Below are 20,253 nucleotides of genomic sequence, written 5' to 3' on the forward strand. Positions count from 1 at the left end.
GGTTAATGTAAAACGAATTTGATATTAAACTAGCGACCCGCTCCGGCTTCGCACGGGTTACACAAAACCTTAACAAATTATACATCTAAACCATCCTCATGAATCACTATATTGATAGGTGAAAACCGCATGAAAATCCGTCCAGTAGTTTTCGAGTTTATTGCAAACATACATACACACAAACAGACAAACGCGGCGGGGTTTTATAAGGTGTAGCGATATTACAATACCTTGGCTTATACTATACTATACTTTTTTATAGTCGCATTATTGTTAACTGGAAACATCGGGCGTACATTTATTGGCAATCCATTTCACATAAGATTGATAAGGCAATTTTCTGAACGAACATGTTTCATAAATATGACATTTCTGGAAATATTCAGGTAAATTATTTCCTTATTGAACCTTCTAGCGGGCGTATATTTGTATGTATCAAGCTTCCAAGAAATTGTACACAAAGAATGAACGATACTGAAATGTTATAATGAAACATGTGTGGTGGTTCCGTTTAGAATATACAATTGTCTTAATATATACACATATTATTGCTTGTAACGTGTAACAAAAACCGACATCAACAAAAAAAATTTGAATATCATACATACATACATCCACCTCATCATAACTCTGTGTGGACGTCGTGGAGACTACCTGGGAAAGCGAAACAAACAACATGTTATATGCCTTCAATACATACAGCAGCAACTTCAGAGGCGTAAGAAAAATAGGAACAATACTTTGAGTTGATAGACAGTTTAGGTGTATTCGAGCACTTTTAGTGTTCATGATTAAGCAAATGTGAATTTTGCATTGATAACTATAATAAAAATGTGTGAAATATCTTCTTAGACATAATAATATCTACTCAATGGGTACAAAGCCTTTTCAAAACTAGAGAAGTGCAATAAAAAAAGTAATTACCTGTATCATCACTTGATGTTGTGATTGGGTCGTGAATATTGGTCTCGATTTCCTGAAACAAACACAAATCGTTCCATTCGCAGTTCGCACGATACCTAACGAACAATGGTGCTGCTTTGCTCCAATATTTGTTTCACTTTAAGGAAATGATGAATTTTTTTTTTCATTTCTCATGATCTGCAAAGAGGGTCATTGTTGTTCTAAAATTCTAAAGGGTGTGCAAAAAATTATCCGTTTCTGCACTAGAGCATTTTACGTTCCAACTACGATTTTTTTATTTTTATACGATAAGCAATTGAAATTTGGGTTTAAATGGATATGTTATACAATTGCCATTCTGATATTTACCTCCCCATTCCATTTATAAGGATACTTTGGCTAAATTGTAAATGTAAAGTTACTCATATTTTGAAAAAAAAAATACACTTGCATTTTACTTTCCTCGTATTCGAAATGAAAAGTAGTGTTTAACTCAGGTGAAAGGCATCATTTCCGCCTCGTACTATTGGCTAACCTTCCTCGGCAGAAATGAGTGCCTTTCATCTCTTGGTTAGCAAGCTACTATTAAACTATTCATTATTAATTATTCAGACGAATTGAGACTAAGCAGAACATCTTATCTAACATATTTTTCTCGGTTTACCGTTTTCATTAAACCGGTCGGTAAACCGTTGTCATTAAATATTGTTGTATATCTGAAGCAATGAATAAGGATTAAAAGCAAAAGATACCCATTGTTTGGAGTATTTTCGCTTGTACCTATAGTTTATTGTGATCCAAATTAATTAATAATAGGCCAATAGGCCCCGCCAAAAACGAGAGATTATTTTATGACCGGCGTAACAATTCAAAATATATATTCATTTTCGTTTATCAGAATGTACAAATAATAACATAGAAATATTATATTTGAATATTCGACGTTAACACTTTCGGTGCCGGGCGCCCCGTTACCAGTACAAAATGAACACCCATACGTGTTGTTGGCAGTGAATGTGTTGAGCGAGAAGCAAAGTAGCATCATTTTACGGTGAGTTTTACCGTGGATACTTTCAATGAGGCACCGAGGGCGGCTACCAGATCCCGTGCGGCTACGCCAAAATGACATTTACAAATTAGCGTCAAAATAGTCTATTTAGTTTTTTTTTACAAACTTTTCCATTTCTATCAAGAATTAAAGGTTTAGAAAGTTATATGTTCATTTTATACACAAATTAAAATTATTTTATTAGAGATCAACCTTAAGTAAGGGCACTAGAAAAATCATAAATGATATTCGCTAGGTGCACGACTGGTGCTGCCCTCATTTTGGCAGAGTTTCTCTTGGAGGATATAATCAAACGGAGACGCCATGTCTGTAATTTTCTGTACAAAACAGTCTGCCGATTTTTGCGGGGGAGGGGAACGTCAAATGTATGCGTAACGTAAAAACCTGTGTTTGTGACGATTAGCGCCACTTCCCCCTCCACCGACTTCGCACCTGGCGAATACTTAAGTACAATATTTTCCATACATTTAGCATGAATATATAAGTTGAATTTTTCACATGCTCTTTTTTAACCTTATTAATAAGATGAAAACCATTTTGGCGTAGGAGTACGGGAACTGGTAGCTGCTGCCCTTAGGACCCCATTTAAAAACTGACCGAGCAAAACCACGCAAAATAGAGGATTCAGTTTGCGTACCATAATACAATATACAAAATACCATACAAGCAAAAGAGCGTACCTTCGCGGTCGTTGTTTTTTTAAGACTTTGGAAAAATAACTTATATGCAGGACCCGTACCTTTCATGCCGTTGACATCAATTTGACGTCACGCTACATATAGGTGATCCTAAATAGTTTTATTGTAATTATTAATCATTAGTCGTCAATCATTTTAATCATGTACAAATTACTTCAATAGTTTTCGTAATTTACAATTAAAAACGGGTATCTGTTGCAAAACTCGTGTAAAGATGACATTGTGCCTTTTTACATTTTTCCAACAATACCTAACAAATATATCAAATTTGAAGTAAAATATGTATTATTTTAATCTGACAGCTGCAGTTATTTAATTGAGTGACAATAAGATAAAAGTCAATTAGACATCGTACTGATTATTATAAGTAGGTAAGCTATGCTGTGCCCTTACAGGGTCCATGTGAGACATTGTACATATATTATACTTGACATCTATACTATACCATGGTTGAAATAAAGAATTATGAAAATTATGAATTATTTCAAGTATCGATATAGGTTATCTGCAGAGGTTGTCAAAATGATTAATTATGACAAAATAATTATTGCAATCATACTCTATGCAGCGTGACGTAATTTTTGCGTCAACGACATGAAAAGTACGGGCCCTGCTTATATGACTGTTAACCAACCATACTCAAAATAATTTCCGCAGAAAGTATTTATTCACTTTTATCTTCATATTTATTTCAAGGGTTTTGCACGCCTGTGCATAAGTTAGACGGTCCGTGGCTCTACACAATATTATTGACTTGCGGTGGCATTCTTTCAAAAAGGATACACTGAAAAACGCTCTTAGCAACCGTAATGTTAGGTATTTATAAGACCTATCGAGTGATGTGCTGTGGACGTGCTACTCGTCGATTATACTTAAAACATTTTAGTTCACTTTAGTTAGATACATATAAGTAGTGCTTTCCCTAAAAATATATTTTTATCTGAACCAAGTAGGTACCGGCTCACAAAATACAGAGTCCATCCAAGCCAACTTTGCACGTCCTTGAATAGTCGTCCCGCTTAAAATAATAAACATTTTAGAAAATCGTTCTTAGTTTAGTTTGCATTCCTGAGTATTTATAATAACACTATACAACTGCTGGTCTACAATTTTTCTGAAATTACCAGTGGCCGCTTACCACGAAAATATAACGTCGAAATATGTGACTCCAATCACGCCTCCATATTCGAGCGATAGAGTGACAAATAGAGGAAGGAACGAAGTCCAGTGGGCACCAGGCTATCGCCTTGTATAGTTTGTAGCTTTCTAATAGACCCCGAAGGCTAATCCTATTGTCTGTTGTTAAGAAAAACCGCTCGTGCCACGTGCCACAACCACCTGCATAAAAAATCGGTACTTCGGTTACTGAGTGCCGGCGAGTCGAACGCTACAGAACCAGTCTAAAATGTGTCATCGAGATGCGTAACAAAGGCGCATTATCGGAGAGCGCACCTACACTGGTTTTTTGAGCGTTGGACTAGCCCGCGCTAAGGTGCCAAATAGAATAATTAGGACCCTTTTTTGCAGGTAAGTAGCACGTGCGGTTTTACTGAACAATAGACAATAGGATAAGCCTTCGGGGTCTACTAGAAAGCTACAAACTATACACATGTAGAGTACCTGCTCGTGGTCGGCGGCCTGGTAGAGGCCGCGGCGCACGCGCGCCTGCAGCGCCTTCACCTCGGCGTCGTACTCGCTCCACTCGGGCACGATGCGCATCGCCGCCGACAGCTTCGCCTCCTTCGTCATCGGGTTGTTACACTGCGGAACACAATCAAATCGTCTTTTTATCATTTTATACACAGAACACAGCACAGCCGTCTAAGGATATTACAATGACACATCAAAAGTGGAAATCCCATTCTAACCGAATAATATTTCCCATGTCTCGCCCTCGATTTTCTTTTCAACTTAAAAGGCATAATTTTATCCTCTTGGTGATGTATTTTGCTTAAATGCTTAATAACTAATAATCCATTACGCACTTTTATGTGCGATGCTGACGATTTAAATGAGTAATATTAAGTAATTAATAATTATGATTGATAAATAAATTACCAAATCGATTGTTTTCGCTTGTGGTTTGGAATTTTCGTCGCACCATGTCTCGCACCAGAGCCACTCCTGTGGTAGGGATTTTATGGCAACTTGATGAATCATGTTGTTCGGTAAATCTTGATCTGTACAAAACAAACGTACCGTAGAACAATTAATGCACTGCTTAAAACAGTAAGAAATAAGACAAATCAATAGTACATTATTGTCGAGGTTCGGAAGTAGCTATTTGCTGGCTGAGGATTCGTTTTAAACGGACGACCTTGGGAGTCCGTTTAATTGAATCCGAAGCCAGCAAGTAGCCTTCCAGCCGAGTCATATATAGTGCTTTTCTCAAAAATGGTGCAAGAAATAGAAATTATTTACCGGAGCAACGATCTAATTATCACAGAAAAAAGTAAAACCATTGAAAATATTTGCTTTGCCGCCTTTAAAAAAAAAAGAAGTGTATTTTTCTGCTGAAAAAACGCCAACCTATTTGAGACACCTAAATAGTCGCGGTACCAACATTATAATCATAAGTGCTGATCATCTGTTTGGCTGTTTAATTGGACCTATGCCTTCATTTGATATGGCCATTTCAACTTTAAAAAGCGGCCAAGTGCGAGTCGGACTCGCCCATGAAGGGTTCCGTATTTAGGCGATTTAAGACGTATAAAAAAAAACTACTTACTAGATCTCGTTCAAACCAATTTTCGGTGGAAGTTTACATGGTAATGTACATCATATATTTTTTTTAGTTTTATCATTCTCTTATTTTAGAAGTTACAGGGGGGGGGACACACATTTTACCACTTTGGAAGTGTCTCTCGCGCAAACTATTCAGTTTAGAAAAAAATGATATTAGAAACCTCAATATCATTTTTGAAGACCTATCCATAGATACCCCACACGTATGGGTTTGATGAATAAAAAATTTTTGAGTTTCAGTTCGAAGTATGGGGAACCCCAAAAATTTATTGTTTTTTTCTATTTTTGTGTGAAAATCTTAATGCGGTTCACAGAATACATCTACTTACCAAGTTTCAACAGTATAGTTCTTATAGTTTCGGAGAAAAGTGGCTGTGACATACGGACGGACAGACAGACGGACAGACGGACAGACGGACAGACAGACAGACAGACAGACATGACGAATCTATAAGGGTTCCGTTTTTTGCCATTTGGCTACGGAACCCTAAAAAGTTTGGAACTCGTTAAATAATGGAATTTGTATGCAACATTGCAGTCCCGAAATCGAGACTGCAATGTTTTTAACTTTTTAATTTTTTGACTGACCATAAACTACGCACTTCGCGACCAATTTTTTAACCGGCAACGTCGACTTTGCCGTCCATTTTTGAGAAAACATAATTATTGCGCTTGTTAAGACAGTATTCTTATACGAGGTCATATGACTGTATAAATATTCAGAAATAAAAAAGTCATGATCAACTATCCTCGATAAAGGGGTGAGGGATTTGAATATGACGTAAGTTGAGCAAGACGAAATAACCGTACCAAAAAATGAGACTCGATAAAGAACACATTAACTCGTTGGTGTAGGTGGGTGTACTGGGTAACCGACCTAAGTTGGAGAGACTGTTGGGGTCCTGGCTGAGCGCCTGGTACTGGCCGCGCAGGCGGTCGCCGGCGGCGATGCGCCGGAAGCGCTTGAGGTCCACCACGTAGAGCGCGCTGATGTGGTAGCTGCGGCCCTGCAGGTGGTTGCGCCAGTACCCTTGCTTCCAGAACCTGTGCGAGTACCTCATCTTACAATACACCTGGTATATGAATGATACATCTTCACTGCCAAGCCCACTACCATATTGTAGGCCCGCAAAACAAATATTTAATTCAATTAACGATAAATCAATGACAAGGATTCCGCAGAAAGAGGATTCTTTTGAAGATTTAGAAGACTAAAACAGTAAAATATACAAATTAATTATTCGACAGCGAAAGTATGAGTACTATAATATGACATATGAAATTCGACCATTTGGCGTGATTTAGAAATAAATAATAACAGTTGACAAATGTAGCCGTGTACAATCTCGAGACCAGTGATAAAGAATGTAAATAGATTTAAAAAAATAATAGGTTATTAGCACATATTTATTTGCATACCTGAATCCTTCCATTTCCTTTCTACTATCACAGAACGGCGTGTACCCGTAAGGCGCGCCGCCCAAGTCCAAGTCGACTAGCTCCTTCAGGTCTGCGCGGACGATCTGCGATAATACAAGCAACTTTATACACTTTGGCAACTATAGGTGAGAATTAGAAGAAGAAAACTTGATAAAAACTTACAACTTTGGAAAAAAAAATTACAGCCAAGTTGATCCAGTCATTGTGAAGGTATCATAGCGAAAAATGAAAAAGATTTGAAAGTACTATGATATATATAAATCAAGATTCAAGTTATAAATCAATGTCGAATGTAAGGAACCATATCAATACATAATACCTATGTTTTGCACAAAGTCAGACACAAGCGTTATTGTAAACTAGAAAAACCAGAGCATAGAGCCAAAGTACCTGGTCCGCATCGACGAAGATGATCTTCTTGACGTGGAGCGGGAACAGCACGTCGAGGAAGAGGATCTTGTAGCCCCAGATGGTGCGCTGGCGGTCGCGCTGCCGCTGCAGCCAGCGCGGCCACTGGTACTGCACCAGCTCGTACTGGAATCCGTACTCTTGGGCCATGTACGGGAGAATGTCCTACATTATAGCGCATCTTTAAATCAATGTTGAAAATAGCGGCCAAGAGCATGTCGGGCCATGCTCGGTGTAGGGTTCCGTAGCTACCAGCCCGTTACAAGAGGCTGCCTTGAACGAAGGCTATTAGTAAGTGTGATATACACAACAAGCAAAAGGGGGTAGGTACCTTCGCAACAGCACTTTGTGCGTCGCTTTACAAATAGGAAAGACTTTTGATAACTCAAAAATGAGTAAATTTATCATAATGTTCTTCTACTTCTACTACTTCTACTAGTTCTACTTTTCAATCAATTTTTTTTTTCTTTTCGTTCAATGTGTCGAAGCTTGAAGCGTGAGATCTAATTCAAATGTTTGCAATAGTTATCACAAGGAGCCCACTGTAGTTTAATGAGATTGTTGTGTTTAATTCTAGTGTAAGTAAGAATTTACAATTTTTGACAGGGTTTTTACCTTTTCGATGCCAATTACGGATATATCTGCACCGTAGGTCCAATGCCAAAGACGGATTAATCCGTCACAGACCACAGAGCAACATAGACCAACATGCATTTGCGTAAAGTTCAATTTTAGTTGTGACACTTCGGTGACGTGGCGTCCAAGTGACAGGTGTCGAAAAGTTTAATTATGTTTTAAACAAACCCAGACAGGCATTTCTATCAACTTAAAATTGTAGGTATCATAGTTTAAAATACTAATATCTGGGAGAAAACATAAAAACTCAAAAATGCGCGGGTTCCCAGAGATAAAACCTAGCTAGATCGAGTTTTCGCCCCCAAAAACCCCCACATAGCAAATTTCATCGAAATCGTTAGAGCCGTTCCCGAGATCCCTGAAATATATATATTTATTTATATATTTCAGGTAAGATAAGATAAAATAACAAACTTTTAAAAAGTTAGTTAATAAAGAATTTAGAGCCATAAATAAGAATGAACCTTAAGCGACGGGCTCAGGTAGTTCTTGAGGAACCAGAACTTGACGGGCGACTTGGTGTGCTTGAGCACCGACAGCATCATGATGCGCAGGAAGCGCTCGTAGAGATGCCCGGAAGCCACGGAGAACACGTTGATCGTCTCGTCCTGCGACTCCGCCTCCTCGCCGCCACCGAATGAACTAAAATATTATGTTACATCAAAATACTATTCCTTGCTGTATATGTCTAATCAACTATACTCAAGTTAATATTGTATATTATGACTACACGTATCTCCCACAGTAAAATGTCCCGTATAAATAGTTCATGGCGTGGAGTGTGGCAGGTAACTTACCTGGCGATGGAGTTCCATATGCCGCCCGTGTTGGCGTGCTCGTCGTCGACGAGCAGGTCGTGGTTCTGCTTGTCCGGCTTCTTGCTCACTCGTAGTTTGATCACGTGGCTGCGGAACGAGCTCATCAGCACTTGGATTTGTTCGCTGCCGGCGGGAGTGTCCGTGTTTTCGTGCCTAAAACAAACGCAGTTATACCGTTTATCTTGGGCCTGGCCTAAAAGGTGTTTAAATTTAATTTTCTCAAAAATGGACGGCCCCCATGAATGGATGGACCCCTGACAACCTGGATGGCAGTTGTAAGAAAAGATATGAAGAATGGAAATCTAAGACCAGAGACGACCCAGGACCGACCGGCCTGGCGACGCATGATTAGAAGGGCCGACCCCAAGTAAATGGGAAGGAGCCAGGCAAAAGAAGAGAAAAATGGACGGCAAAGTCGACGTTGCCGGTTAAAAAATAGGTCGCGAAGTGCGTAGTTTATGGTCATTCAAAAAATTAAAAAGTTAAAAACATTGCAGTCTCGATTTCGGGACTGCAATGTTGCATACAAATTCCATTGTTTAACGAGTTCCAAACTTTTTAAAACTTTAAACGGCCATATCAAATGAATTAAACAGCCAAACAGATGATCAGCTCTTATTATTATAATGTTGGTACCGCGACTATTTAGGTGTCTCAAATACGTTGGCGTATTTTCAGCAGAAAAATACACTTCTTTTTTTTTAAAGGCGGCAAGCAAATCTTTTTAATAGTTTTACTTTTTTCTGTGAAAATTAGAACGTTGCTTCTGTAAAATATTTCTATTTCTTGCACCATTTTTGAGAAAAGCACTACATATGACTCGGCTGGAAGGCTACTTGCTGGCTTCGGATTCAATTAAACGGACTCCCAAGGTCGTCCGTTTAAAACGAATCCTCAGCCTGCAAGTAGCTACTTCCGAACCTCGACAATAATGTACTATTAATCGCTCCTAACAGTCCCTAATCACTGCTCGTCTGGACATGCAATAATCGTGATTTATAGCAGTATAGTTGCAATAATATGAGAATTAATACTTTGCTTAAAATACATACATATGTAGTAGACATGTCATGTATGTTTACCCAATAATCTGGTAGATGTCATCAGAGCGGCCGGGTCGCAGGCGCAGCGTCCAGGCGCCGGGGTTGGCCTTGAGCTGGAAGTAGCCGAGGTTGGCCATGACGATGGTGTCGACGGTGTCGGCGCGCACGCGCGAGCCCAGCACCAGCTGCAGCCCGCGCGGCGGCGTGCCCAGCGTCGCGTCCCACGCGTGCCCCTCCAGCAGCAGGTACTCCAGCTCGAACTCGCTGTCACAACACAATAATAGGCTCAGCCAGGATATGTGTGGATCCATCTCTGGGGAGCTAAGTATGTAACAATGAGCCGACGGGAACGCTCTTAAAACGATTTGATTTATAAATGGTTGGCAATCCCGAGTACAACAACTAAGAAAAAATTTACTAAAGTTAAATAAATGAAAAGCAAAATTATGCACAGTCTCAACATATGCTTTTGTGATAACAGTTTTGATTCACGGTTAGTTTCACTAGACGTATTGACCGGGATATGGATCGTGATTACCTTTTGTATTGTTTTCGAGCTCCCGATATTTCGACGCGGTCGATATAAGTCTAGTATGCTTTTGTGGTTTGCATGTGCACAAAGATGTCGGCGTCATCAAGATAAGTTGTAAACGGACTTGACGCACTCAAAATCGGTGACGCGAAGCTGATTTTCAGAGCATAAGCAATCGGTGACACCAAAGTTAATGTAAACATACCTGTGCACTACCGTGTCGACGTCAGCCAGCCGTATGTTGTCCAGGTCGTACACGGACTTGACACACTCGACGAGCCAGTTGGCGGGCGTGCGCAGCTCCAGCGACAGCAGCGGCGCGTGCGGCAGACGCGCGAAGCGCGCTATCGCTCCGCCCGCCGCCGCGCCCGAACTCGTGAACTGCAGCTCGGGTTCCAGCACGTAGCGGTAGAAACTGATGACATACAAGTCTTTGTCACACCTTCCCTTGTATAATAGTTATTTACGATACAAGTGGGGAAAGTAGGAAATTCACAACGGGAACTGACATATACGCTAACGTCAACGTAGGTAATTTACTTTCTATACATCTCGCTCGCACTAATGTGCGAGAACGAGCGAGATTCATAGAAAGTTAGTTACGTTCTTGATAGCGTTTTTACATCAGTGACAAACTGGGGGTAGCCACACTGGTCGCTACACGTGTATGCGTAGGAGACGGCTCAAGTCGAGACTTCCGTTGAAAGCGCTTTTGGTTCAGGTGTTCAAGCCGAGCTGTAACCTATTATTACCTTATTGCGTCATTCTGATCGCCTAGCCGCAAGCTCTTCCAAATGCTCAGATGGAATGATAGCGATAGCTTTATATCGAATGATAATATAAAGACGTACAGCATACAGATATGACAAAAGGTTCACGATGGAAAATATATAGGGCATGCAGACAGAAAAATGACAGGTGTCTTATACAAGCAAGCTTATTTTGGTTGTGAATTAAGTCGACCAAAACTAAAGACTGATGAAATAAAGTTTTAAGTCTTTATAACACCGGTACATCGCCTTATAATTGATGTTTCCAAATAATGAATGAATTATCAAACGTATCTAGTAGTAGTATTCCAGCACAATAAAATCGCGGCATTCCGGGAGGTAAAACCATACCAAGAATGTAAGTGGTAGCACGATAGTTTAATATTGTCTTCGGTTACCGCGATAGTTACTCATGAAATAAAACTATTAAAAACGGATTATATCGCGTATATTAAATTTATTCTACATCCCGACGTTTCGAACGCTTTACAGCGTTCGTGGTCAACGGGGGATGTAGAATTAATTTAATATACGCGATTATAGTCCGTTTTAAATAGTTTTATTTCACGATAGTTTAAGTTAATATGGTAAATTTTCAAATAAATATGAGTCAAGTAATAAAACGGCGGTTAAGCAAAAGCAATAAAACCTAACGCGCCTTACATGCCGTGGGATTACGGTACACATAGCATTAAATGGGTAAATCAGTCACACGACGAAGTGATGAATATTTGTATGTATATTAGTTTTGTGTTAGTGTATTAGTTTTGTGGTTACAACTGAATCAATAATGTTATCAGACGAATGTAGGCTTCAGTATGAGTATAAATAATGTAATTCATATCAAGCCCCTTTAGTACAGCTCCAAACTTACAACAAACTCAAGTTGTTCAAATTAATTTAACGGACTAAAAACCGATCCAAAATGAACAATTACATACAAGTTATAGTTCTGTTAGTACTAGTCTCCGTTGCTATAGATTGTGTCACACGTAAGTACAAATCACTGGCTTATTTTAAAGGTTCAAGAGGTCTGCTGTAAATAAAAGTTCTTCTTAGATATTCCGATCAGTAGCACGATCGATAAATGTCAGACAGAAAAACAAACGTCCAATGTAACATTCGGCCCTTAAACCAGCAAGTATGTAAGCGCGAGGATACCGTTACCGTTGTCCGTTAGGTAGGATTAGGTAATTAGGTATTAAATTACCAAAATGTATTCATCCACAGCACGCAACAAGTTTGAAAAAGGGCTACTAAGATTAATAGAGAAATGTCGTAACGGCGACGTCGAGTCGTTGCCGGTTGCATTTCCTTCGCTCAAGCCTCTACGGATTCCTCCTATGAAGTTTGATTATGACGGGTGAGTAGTGCTTTCAACCAAAATCTTGAAGGAACAAGTAACAGCTGCACCTTTAAAAGTAATAAAGTGACTGTGATTCAAAAAGCAATGTACCTAAAGTCTATTTTTTTATTCGGTAGACCAAAATGACATTTCAGAGTATGAAATGACACATGATGTTCATACTATAAAATGTCATTTTAGTCTACCGAATAAAAAAATAGACTTTAACTGTCCTAACCAAATGAAAAAAAAACGAGTATTTAGGTTTTAGGTAGTAGAAATAAGCTTTCATGTTTTGTTAATGTTTAAATGTATCCTTCATCAAGTGGAATTGTAATACAAAGTAAATTAGGTATCTAATTTAGATAGTGAGTAGTAAGCAATATAAGTAGGTATAGTCACCTGCAATAATATGTTACACAACGAAGGCCGCAAAAATATCTGACACGATCTTATTTGTGGAGACATAAGAGCGTGTCACATATTTTTGCGGCCTTCGAAGAGCAACATATTATTGCTGGTGACTGTACCTACTAAGTAGGTAATATTTGCTGTCTATTTACAGATATAGAATGTCGCTCAGTGAAATAAAGGTCAAAGGGTTGGAAGATTTATCAGTAGAAAAGCTATCTGCATCTCCGGAAAATATGACGATATCGATGGAAATATTCATACCCACGCTGGCTATCCGCGCAGGTAGCTCCTTATTTAATTAACTTTATCGTATGTTATAAGCCGAAATTATTCTATAAATGACGCGCTTGATTCAAATGCTTATCTTATTTTTGCATTTCAGACCGGTACCATATGCAGGGCACAATAATGTACATAATCTCGATAGACGACAAGGGTGTACTCAAGTAAGTCTACCGCATTTAAAACAGATTCAGATTAACCTTGCGACCATTTTAGTCATTTTGGCCTAATCTAATTCAGGCCTAAAATTACTTATTTATAAAATTATCTCGTAAAAACCAGGGGTTGCGTACGTGATTTCTATAGAAAACCTGATGCTCTACGCCAGCGGTCGGCAACCTGCGGCCCGCGAGCCTCTCTGGCTATTTTGTATGTAATATTGACAAACGACAATGTCTGATAAAGCCATAAATATTAAAAAGTGTGGCCCGCGTCAACTTCATTAACTACTATGTGGCCCTTGACTGCTAAAAGGTTACCGACCGCTGCTGTACGCACACAGCTTAAAGTAGGGCTACAGGAAAAATATCACTCTTGTTTCTAATTGGGACTCTTGTTTATGCCGTACTTGGTAACTTGCCCAAATACATGAATCTAGTATAAAACTGGATTGGGCATGAGTTGTGGGGATAACTGACAGAACGGGATAGTCTTATGTATCTTTCAGTAGGAGTAGCAGCGAAAGCGCTATTATTGTTTGTCCTTGTCACAGTCTCACATTATTTTTTATTCCCCAGCATAAATTAGTATGGATTATGGTGGGCAACAAATAAATTCGACCAATCATAGCGTCACATTGCGTATGTTTTGTTCCTCACGGAGGCACGCGTAGACCACTTCTATAGGATGCTACCTTCTATGCCCAAATATTTACGTTGCATCTTATTCTAAGTAAAAAAAACTAAGATGTAGACGTATTTGCGACCCGCGGTGAACACTTCAACAACAATTTTGTAGCAGTAACTTATAACAAGTCGGTAGCTGTACCTAACAGGGACTAATATTTCGTATGATACAGGTCCAATGTCGATAGCATACGAGCCCGAGCTAACATAAGGTTCGGGGCTAAAGGAAAAGACACGGTTGTGACTGACCTCAAGCTCGACTATTCAGTCAGTGACATTCAGGTAAAATTAAAAGCGCTTTTAATGCTAAGCTCAGAACGATATACCTTAAATTTATTAGAGGACATTAACGTGCATTAAAAAGTAGATTTAACAAAATGTATCAAACACGATTTTTTTTCAAAAGGTACATTATCTTTCAGATACAACTTGGTGGCAGCAGTGACACCGTAAACAGCGTTGCATACGACATAATATCGGATCTGATAAACGACAGCGAAATGAAGAGCCGGCTTCAACATTTAATCAAAACCCAGGCGAATGAATATCTCCGGGGGCATACACCTCAACAATTCGTTGAAATAGTTTCTAGCATATGAATTATTACTTTATTATTTTAAAGCATTTAGTAGCCAACACGCTGTATAAATATTTCGTATATGCGACTAAACTATCTCCTTGAAGACGTACTAGTGGGCTTGCCTGGACTAGCTATACGTTAATTTAATTATATTTGTATAGGTCGAAAGAGTAGGTCATTTGAGTTACTAAATGCTAAGAATCTGCATATATTTACCTAAACCATGACAACATACCATATTAAACAAGCATTAAAGTTATCTTTTAAATCAGAAACTTTTCTGGATGATCGTTCTGAACGAATTTCTTTACAAACAGACTTCAAGATGATCAACGAGTCACGTCTCGCAAAATATACTTAGGTACGTTCCTAATTTCATAACAATATACCTAATAGTTCCCGAGTAAGGATGCGTTTCCACCAGAGATGTGTGCGGATGCATAGCGAGGGATGTGTTTGTTAAGAACCAATAGCATCACTTCATTTACCTTTCCTCGCTCAGCGTGAAGTGATTCTGTTGGTTCTTTACAAACACATCCCTCGCTATGCATCCTCACACATCTCTGGTGGAAACGCAGCCTAAAATGGCTGTGACATACGAAAAGACAGAAGGACGGGTTCCGGTCCGTTTTTACCATTTTGGATACGGAACCCTAAAATGTTAACCTACATAGCACGCGCTCCAGTCGCGACAGACTTGACTTTAAACAATACTTTGATTACGTAGCTGTCCCACTTACGCGAGCCCGGAGTCAACAAACGTACGATTAACATCAAACTACACAAATATATTCCTACAACTGTAATACTACTACTGATAACAGTTTTAGTATGTAAAAGTACATAAGCTAAAGGTAATAGTATTACGATACAAGTGCAGAAATTCGAAAATTGTCCCTTCCGTCGTGTTTTAATTTATCGCCACTCGTTGCGAATTGATAGCGTCCTGCATAAGCAATCTAGTGCCTCAAATTTCTAAGGAAAGTACCTAGTGTATACATTAGAGATGCCCGAATAGTGGTTTTGGCCGAATACCGATTATTCGGCCCCTCTCTCGGCCGAAGCGCCGAAAATGCGGCGACCGAATATTCGGCATGACATGCGAACATTTTGAGTCACAATTATTACGAAAACTGATCGCCAACAAAGCACAACGTTTGCTAAGACATATTTTTTGTTGAACAGAATTAATAAATGTAGTCAGAGTCAAACATATCAGACCCATTATAAATATAAAATTTTTTTTAATCAAAAAAAGGGTCTTCGTATTTATTGAGAACTGGTTACATGTGATTATAAGATGTAATGTTTTGAAAAGATGCGTCCCGCCACCGCTCCTACAATTTAGGAGAGATTTATATCTTCTCGGGTCAGAAGTGTGTGGTTAGTGCCAGCATAGCATTATTTGACGTTCATAAGTGCATTGTAACTTGCCTACTTGAAAAGTAAACTATCTTTATCTTTAAATCGACACGACTTGCGAATTAGCTATTCGCACGTGTATCGTACAACGTTTTTCAGTACATAATAATCATACCTCGCAACCGAGCTAGCAAATCTGTAGCAGTTGTACGTCAGGGTTATCACTACTAGTGCATAAACTAAAGTACAAAAAATATTTTTTCTTTGTTTTCAAACACACCAATATTTTCAATCAATGAAATTTGAAAGAAATGCAAAATATTGGCATTGACCTGTTAATTTATATTATTTGACAGTAAATTAAACCGGGTTATGTCGGAAGAGGGTCAACAAGGTTCTCGATCAATTTTATTAATCTTACATACAATAAAGTTACCTAAAGCAAAATGTTCATCATAATCGCCAACCCTGACACAAAACTGTCATATGCAACGGTTTTGCTAGCTCCGTTGCGGGGTATTATAGCCATATACATTTTCGACATGGGCACGTAAAGTGCTAATTACCGCACTAGTACGGTTAAGTAGTACCATATGTATGTACTGTAATAGTACATTACGATACAAGTGCGAACAATAGGAAATTCGCAATTAAAACACGACCAAAGGGAGTGTTTTTTTTTTTTAATTCAATTAGTCTTACAACATTTTTTAGTTTCCCAATGCGATAGTGTAACAGGCTTTTAATGTTAATACATTAATAGTACATTATTGTCGAGGTTCGGAAGTAGCTACTTGCAGGCTGAGGATTCGTTTTAAACGGACGACCTTGGGAGTCCGTTTAATTGAATCCGAAGCCAGCAAGTAGCCTTCCAGCCGAGTCATATATAGTGCTTTTCTCAAAAATGGTGCAAGAAATAGAAATATTTTACAGAACTTACAGAAGCAACGTTCTAATTTTCCATTTATTTTCACAGAAAAAAATACAACCATTAAAAAAATTAGCTTGCCGCCTTTAAAAAAAAAGAAGTGTATTTTTCTGCTGAAAATACGCCAACCTATTTGAGACACCTAAATAGTCGCGGTACCAACATTAAGCCTGTAACAGACTATCGCACCGCACCGCGACCTTGGAGCGTCGCACCCATAAGTGAGAGCGAGAAAGAGATATCTGTTTCTCGCTCTCACTTATGGGTGCGACGCTCCAAGGTCGCGGTGCGGTGCGATAGTCTGTTATAGGCTTTATAATAATAAGTGCTGATCATCTGTTTGGCTGTTTAAGGGACCTATGCCTTCATTTGATATGGCCATTTGAAGTTTTAAAAAGTTTGGAACTCGTTAAATAATGGAATTTGTATGCGACATTGCAGTCCCGAAATCGAGACTGCAATGTTTTTAACTTTTTAATTTTTTGAATGACCATAAACTACGCACTTCGCGACCTATTTTTTAACCGGCAACGTCGACTTTGCCGTCCATTTTTGAGAAAAAGATAATTTTATTACTACAATGCTCGGAAATGGTCGCATTTTGTTCGTAAATCGAAAACGATAAGAGCCTAAATTTTATCCCAGCGACGACAACGCACGGCCCCCGCGCTCACGGCGCGGAAGGAGCGGTCAAAAATGAAATTCGTATGATTCATTTTACTCCTTGGAGTAAAATAACCGATACTAATTCCATTTCTGTCCGCTGCGCGCCGCTGCCGGGAGCGCGGTGCGCAACTACGCGGAACGAACGTGTACATAATGTATGCCACATTACCTAAATTATTATATTATTTCCTTACAAGTTAGAGAAAAGCACTATGTATACCTCGGTGGAAACAGGCATTTTCTGACTCGGGACTTTTTGCCAGGCCTCGGCAAGCCTCGGCGTGGCATCTAGGTACCTCGTCAGAAAATGCCTTTCTTTCCATCCTTCGGCAACAATGTACTATTGCGCCCGCAAGCTTGGTTAGGCTGTGCATTTACCTCTTGAGGGGCATGTCGGAGTTCTTGTCCTGCGGGTTGAGGAAGAGCTTGACGCGGCAGTTGACGACGCGCCGCAGCACCAGCAGCAGCGGCGCCACGCGCTGCGCCGCGGTCGACGCGGGGTCCAGCACTGCCACGATCTGCACATAACACCAAATGTTACACTCGTACATTACCAAGCAAACCCAATGTTGTATAAAATAGCTCTGGTTCTATAATAGTTGTATAAACTCGAAGAAAAAATCGTGACAACGAGTATAAAAAGCAGAAAAGAACTATTCTTTCTAGAAAAGAATTCATTCTCATTCGGAGCCAACGCGTTTGGGTGATGTAGAACGATCGGCCGCCCACATTCAGGTATTTTTTTTTGGAGATAACAAAACGTGTTACACATGGAATTGCAATAAATGTTAAGAGCTTATGGCAGAAAGAATACTAAGTAATATTGTGTTCGATTACACTGTGTAAGGAAGGAACACTAAGTGCACGTCGTCCTCCTCGTCTACATATATAATGAATACAACCTCGATGGCGGCCTCGCCTGCGTGCAGCGGCGGCAGCTCCACGAGCGAGTGGTCGGCGCGCAGCCCCGCGGGCAGCGGCGTGCGCGCGCGCGGGCTGCGCGCCGCCAGCACCGCCACCGCCTTCAGCATCTCGTCCGCGCTCAGCTTCGATACGTCGTATTCCTCTTCGTCTATACAAATTATCAAAATTATTAGGCAACTATAAAATGTGTATGCTTACACTTTTAACTTTTACAATCATAGGTTTAAATATTTTTTGGCGCTTAAGTGAATACTCGTAGACAAATTAAACCCGGTTATAGGCTTGCTAACAAAATTTAGAGCTCTTCGAGAACATTGATTTCATTTACCATAAACCATAACGTTGATGTACCTATGGTCTAAATCTAAGGGCCGTTTACTTATACTAACCATTTTATGGGCAAATTCCTGATATTATTTATTTAAATAAAACCGTGTCAGCCCAATTCGAACCTACACTGACATTAGAATGGTACTTGTCCGTTTCGTACATGTATTGGCGCGGCGAGTTCATCCATTTGCTACTAAAAGCAAGTAGTGAATATAAGGTACAAGGTACTGTGTTATACTGATTACCACTTACCATCATCGGTAACTTCATTTGTTACAGTTTTTTTCTTATCAAATATTTCTGCTAATTTATCGGCATACATGTTGCTGCTAAATCTGTAATACAAAAAAAACTCAAATCAGTATTTTCTACTTAACTATATCGTCCGTAATTAGGGGTGGTTTATAGAATATTATCAGACTATCGACACCCACAAACTTGCATATGGACTGCCATACCGTTTGAGACATAGGCCCCTGCAGTAAATAATGTTCTAGTACGTGATTCAAGTAATAAGTAGTATAATCTGTGCACATATTTTTTGTATAATGGCATAGTTCTGCTAGTATGTACCTCTCTAGTAGCACGAAATCGTCAAGCGTGAACCGCTCGTCCCCGTCCAGCGGGCCGATGAGACGAGCGTTGTGCAGGACGGCGCGCGCGCCGGCGCGGAGCTTCATGCTGCGCGCGCACAGCACCCGCGACGCCTTCAGCACCCACGCGTAGCGGTTCAGCGCGGGCACCAACTCCGGCTGTAACGACACTCTCTTACACCCCGGCCACGCCACACACTGGACTAGTGGCATGGGAAGTGGCGAGGGAAGAAGCCAGGGACGTAGTCTGGCCACGTTACTCCTCATGCCGCTCGCCATGCTCCTAGTCATACCCATCGCTCCCTATTTTGTCGGTTTTTTGGCGCGAGTCAAAGGACCCCATCGAACAATCGTGATTTTTTTGTCGTCTTTGGCTAGATATTACGGAATAGTACAGAACAGTTGTTTTAGTACCAGAATAATAAATCAGAATTTATTTTGTAATATGGCACTATTGTGACAGAAGGCAAGACCAAGCCATCTCTTTTTGAAGGTTTGTCAATAATGGTTTGATTACGTTAGTACGGTTTATTTTTCACTCACCAATATATCGCAATCCTGTCTTTCGTGGCAGCCCTCGTCTTCCAAGAGCTGCGTGACGTATTTGGTGGCCTTGGCAGGGTCGAGCGCCGTCAGCGCCGCCAGCACCACCTTGTTGAGAGACTGGTCCGCTCTGGACGACCCGTCCACGTTTGGAATGAAGGCCACGCGCACTCCACGTGAATCTCTCTGCAATTACAAATCGGGTCAGTCAACATTTTTTGACACGTGGATCACTTACTCGTAATTTTATAAAAATTTAATTGACCAACATGCATTTTTATGGTTGTTATATTACAAATGTCGGGACAATGGACAACGCGAGGAAGATTATGATCTGCCAAACTGCATTACAGTTTGTTCGCAGAAGTAAGAAAATTAT

The 20,253-nt window shown here is 39.9% G+C and overlaps 2 protein-coding genes across 2 annotated transcripts in view; one reads left to right on the top strand and one right to left on the bottom strand.

Moving 5' to 3' along the window:
- Nucleotides 1-410: 410 nt before the first annotated feature.
- The window catches only part of LOC134661373 (UDP-glucose:glycoprotein glucosyltransferase), a 28,201-nt gene continuing 8,358 nt past the window's right edge, over nucleotides 411-20,253 (bottom strand). Inside the window, exons 13-28 of the mRNA XM_063517419.1 lie at nucleotides 19,875-20,060; nucleotides 19,312-19,490; nucleotides 18,991-19,073; nucleotides 18,387-18,556; nucleotides 17,863-18,002; nucleotides 10,498-10,707; nucleotides 9,800-10,024; nucleotides 8,697-8,870; nucleotides 8,364-8,541; nucleotides 7,246-7,428; nucleotides 6,835-6,938; nucleotides 6,293-6,459; nucleotides 4,729-4,850; nucleotides 4,291-4,431; nucleotides 925-976; nucleotides 411-654 (exon numbers count right to left, since the gene is read on the bottom strand). Coding sequence (XP_063373489.1) covers nucleotides 623-654; nucleotides 925-976; nucleotides 4,291-4,431; nucleotides 4,729-4,850; nucleotides 6,293-6,459; nucleotides 6,835-6,938; nucleotides 7,246-7,428; nucleotides 8,364-8,541; nucleotides 8,697-8,870; nucleotides 9,800-10,024; nucleotides 10,498-10,707; nucleotides 17,863-18,002; nucleotides 18,387-18,556; nucleotides 18,991-19,073; nucleotides 19,312-19,490; nucleotides 19,875-20,060 — 2,346 coding nt within the window. The 3' untranslated portion in view covers nucleotides 411-622. The remainder of the gene's footprint in view (nucleotides 655-924; nucleotides 977-4,290; nucleotides 4,432-4,728; nucleotides 4,851-6,292; nucleotides 6,460-6,834; nucleotides 6,939-7,245; nucleotides 7,429-8,363; nucleotides 8,542-8,696; nucleotides 8,871-9,799; nucleotides 10,025-10,497; nucleotides 10,708-17,862; nucleotides 18,003-18,386; nucleotides 18,557-18,990; nucleotides 19,074-19,311; nucleotides 19,491-19,874; nucleotides 20,061-20,253) is intronic.
- Nucleotides 11,822-14,575, top strand: LOC134661391 (uncharacterized). Its single transcript, XM_063517456.1, has 6 exons — nucleotides 11,822-12,054; nucleotides 12,293-12,425; nucleotides 12,973-13,103; nucleotides 13,204-13,267; nucleotides 14,122-14,230; nucleotides 14,371-14,575. Exons 1-6 carry the CDS (start codon nucleotides 11,988-11,990, stop codon nucleotides 14,545-14,547), a joined length of 681 nt encoding a protein of 226 aa, XP_063373526.1. The 5' UTR covers nucleotides 11,822-11,987; the 3' UTR covers nucleotides 14,548-14,575.

The sequence above is a fragment of the Cydia amplana genome, chromosome Z, assembly GCF_948474715.1.
Source record: "Cydia amplana chromosome Z, ilCydAmpl1.1, whole genome shotgun sequence".
Taxonomy (NCBI): Eukaryota; Metazoa; Arthropoda; class Insecta; order Lepidoptera; family Tortricidae; genus Cydia; species Cydia amplana.

Excerpts from the sequence above, each read along its gene's own strand:
- LOC134661391 (XM_063517456.1), top strand. The coding sequence starts at position 11,988 with ATGAACAATTACATACAAGTTATAGTTCTGTTAGTACTAGTCTCCGTT. Across the intron at positions 12,426-12,972 it reads ATGAAGTTTGATTATGACGG|ATATAGAATGTCGCTCAGTG; the intron begins GTGAGTAGTGCT and ends GTCTATTTACAG. Across the intron at positions 14,231-14,370 it reads ATTCAGTCAGTGACATTCAG|ATACAACTTGGTGGCAGCAG; the intron begins GTAAAATTAAAA and ends ATTATCTTTCAG.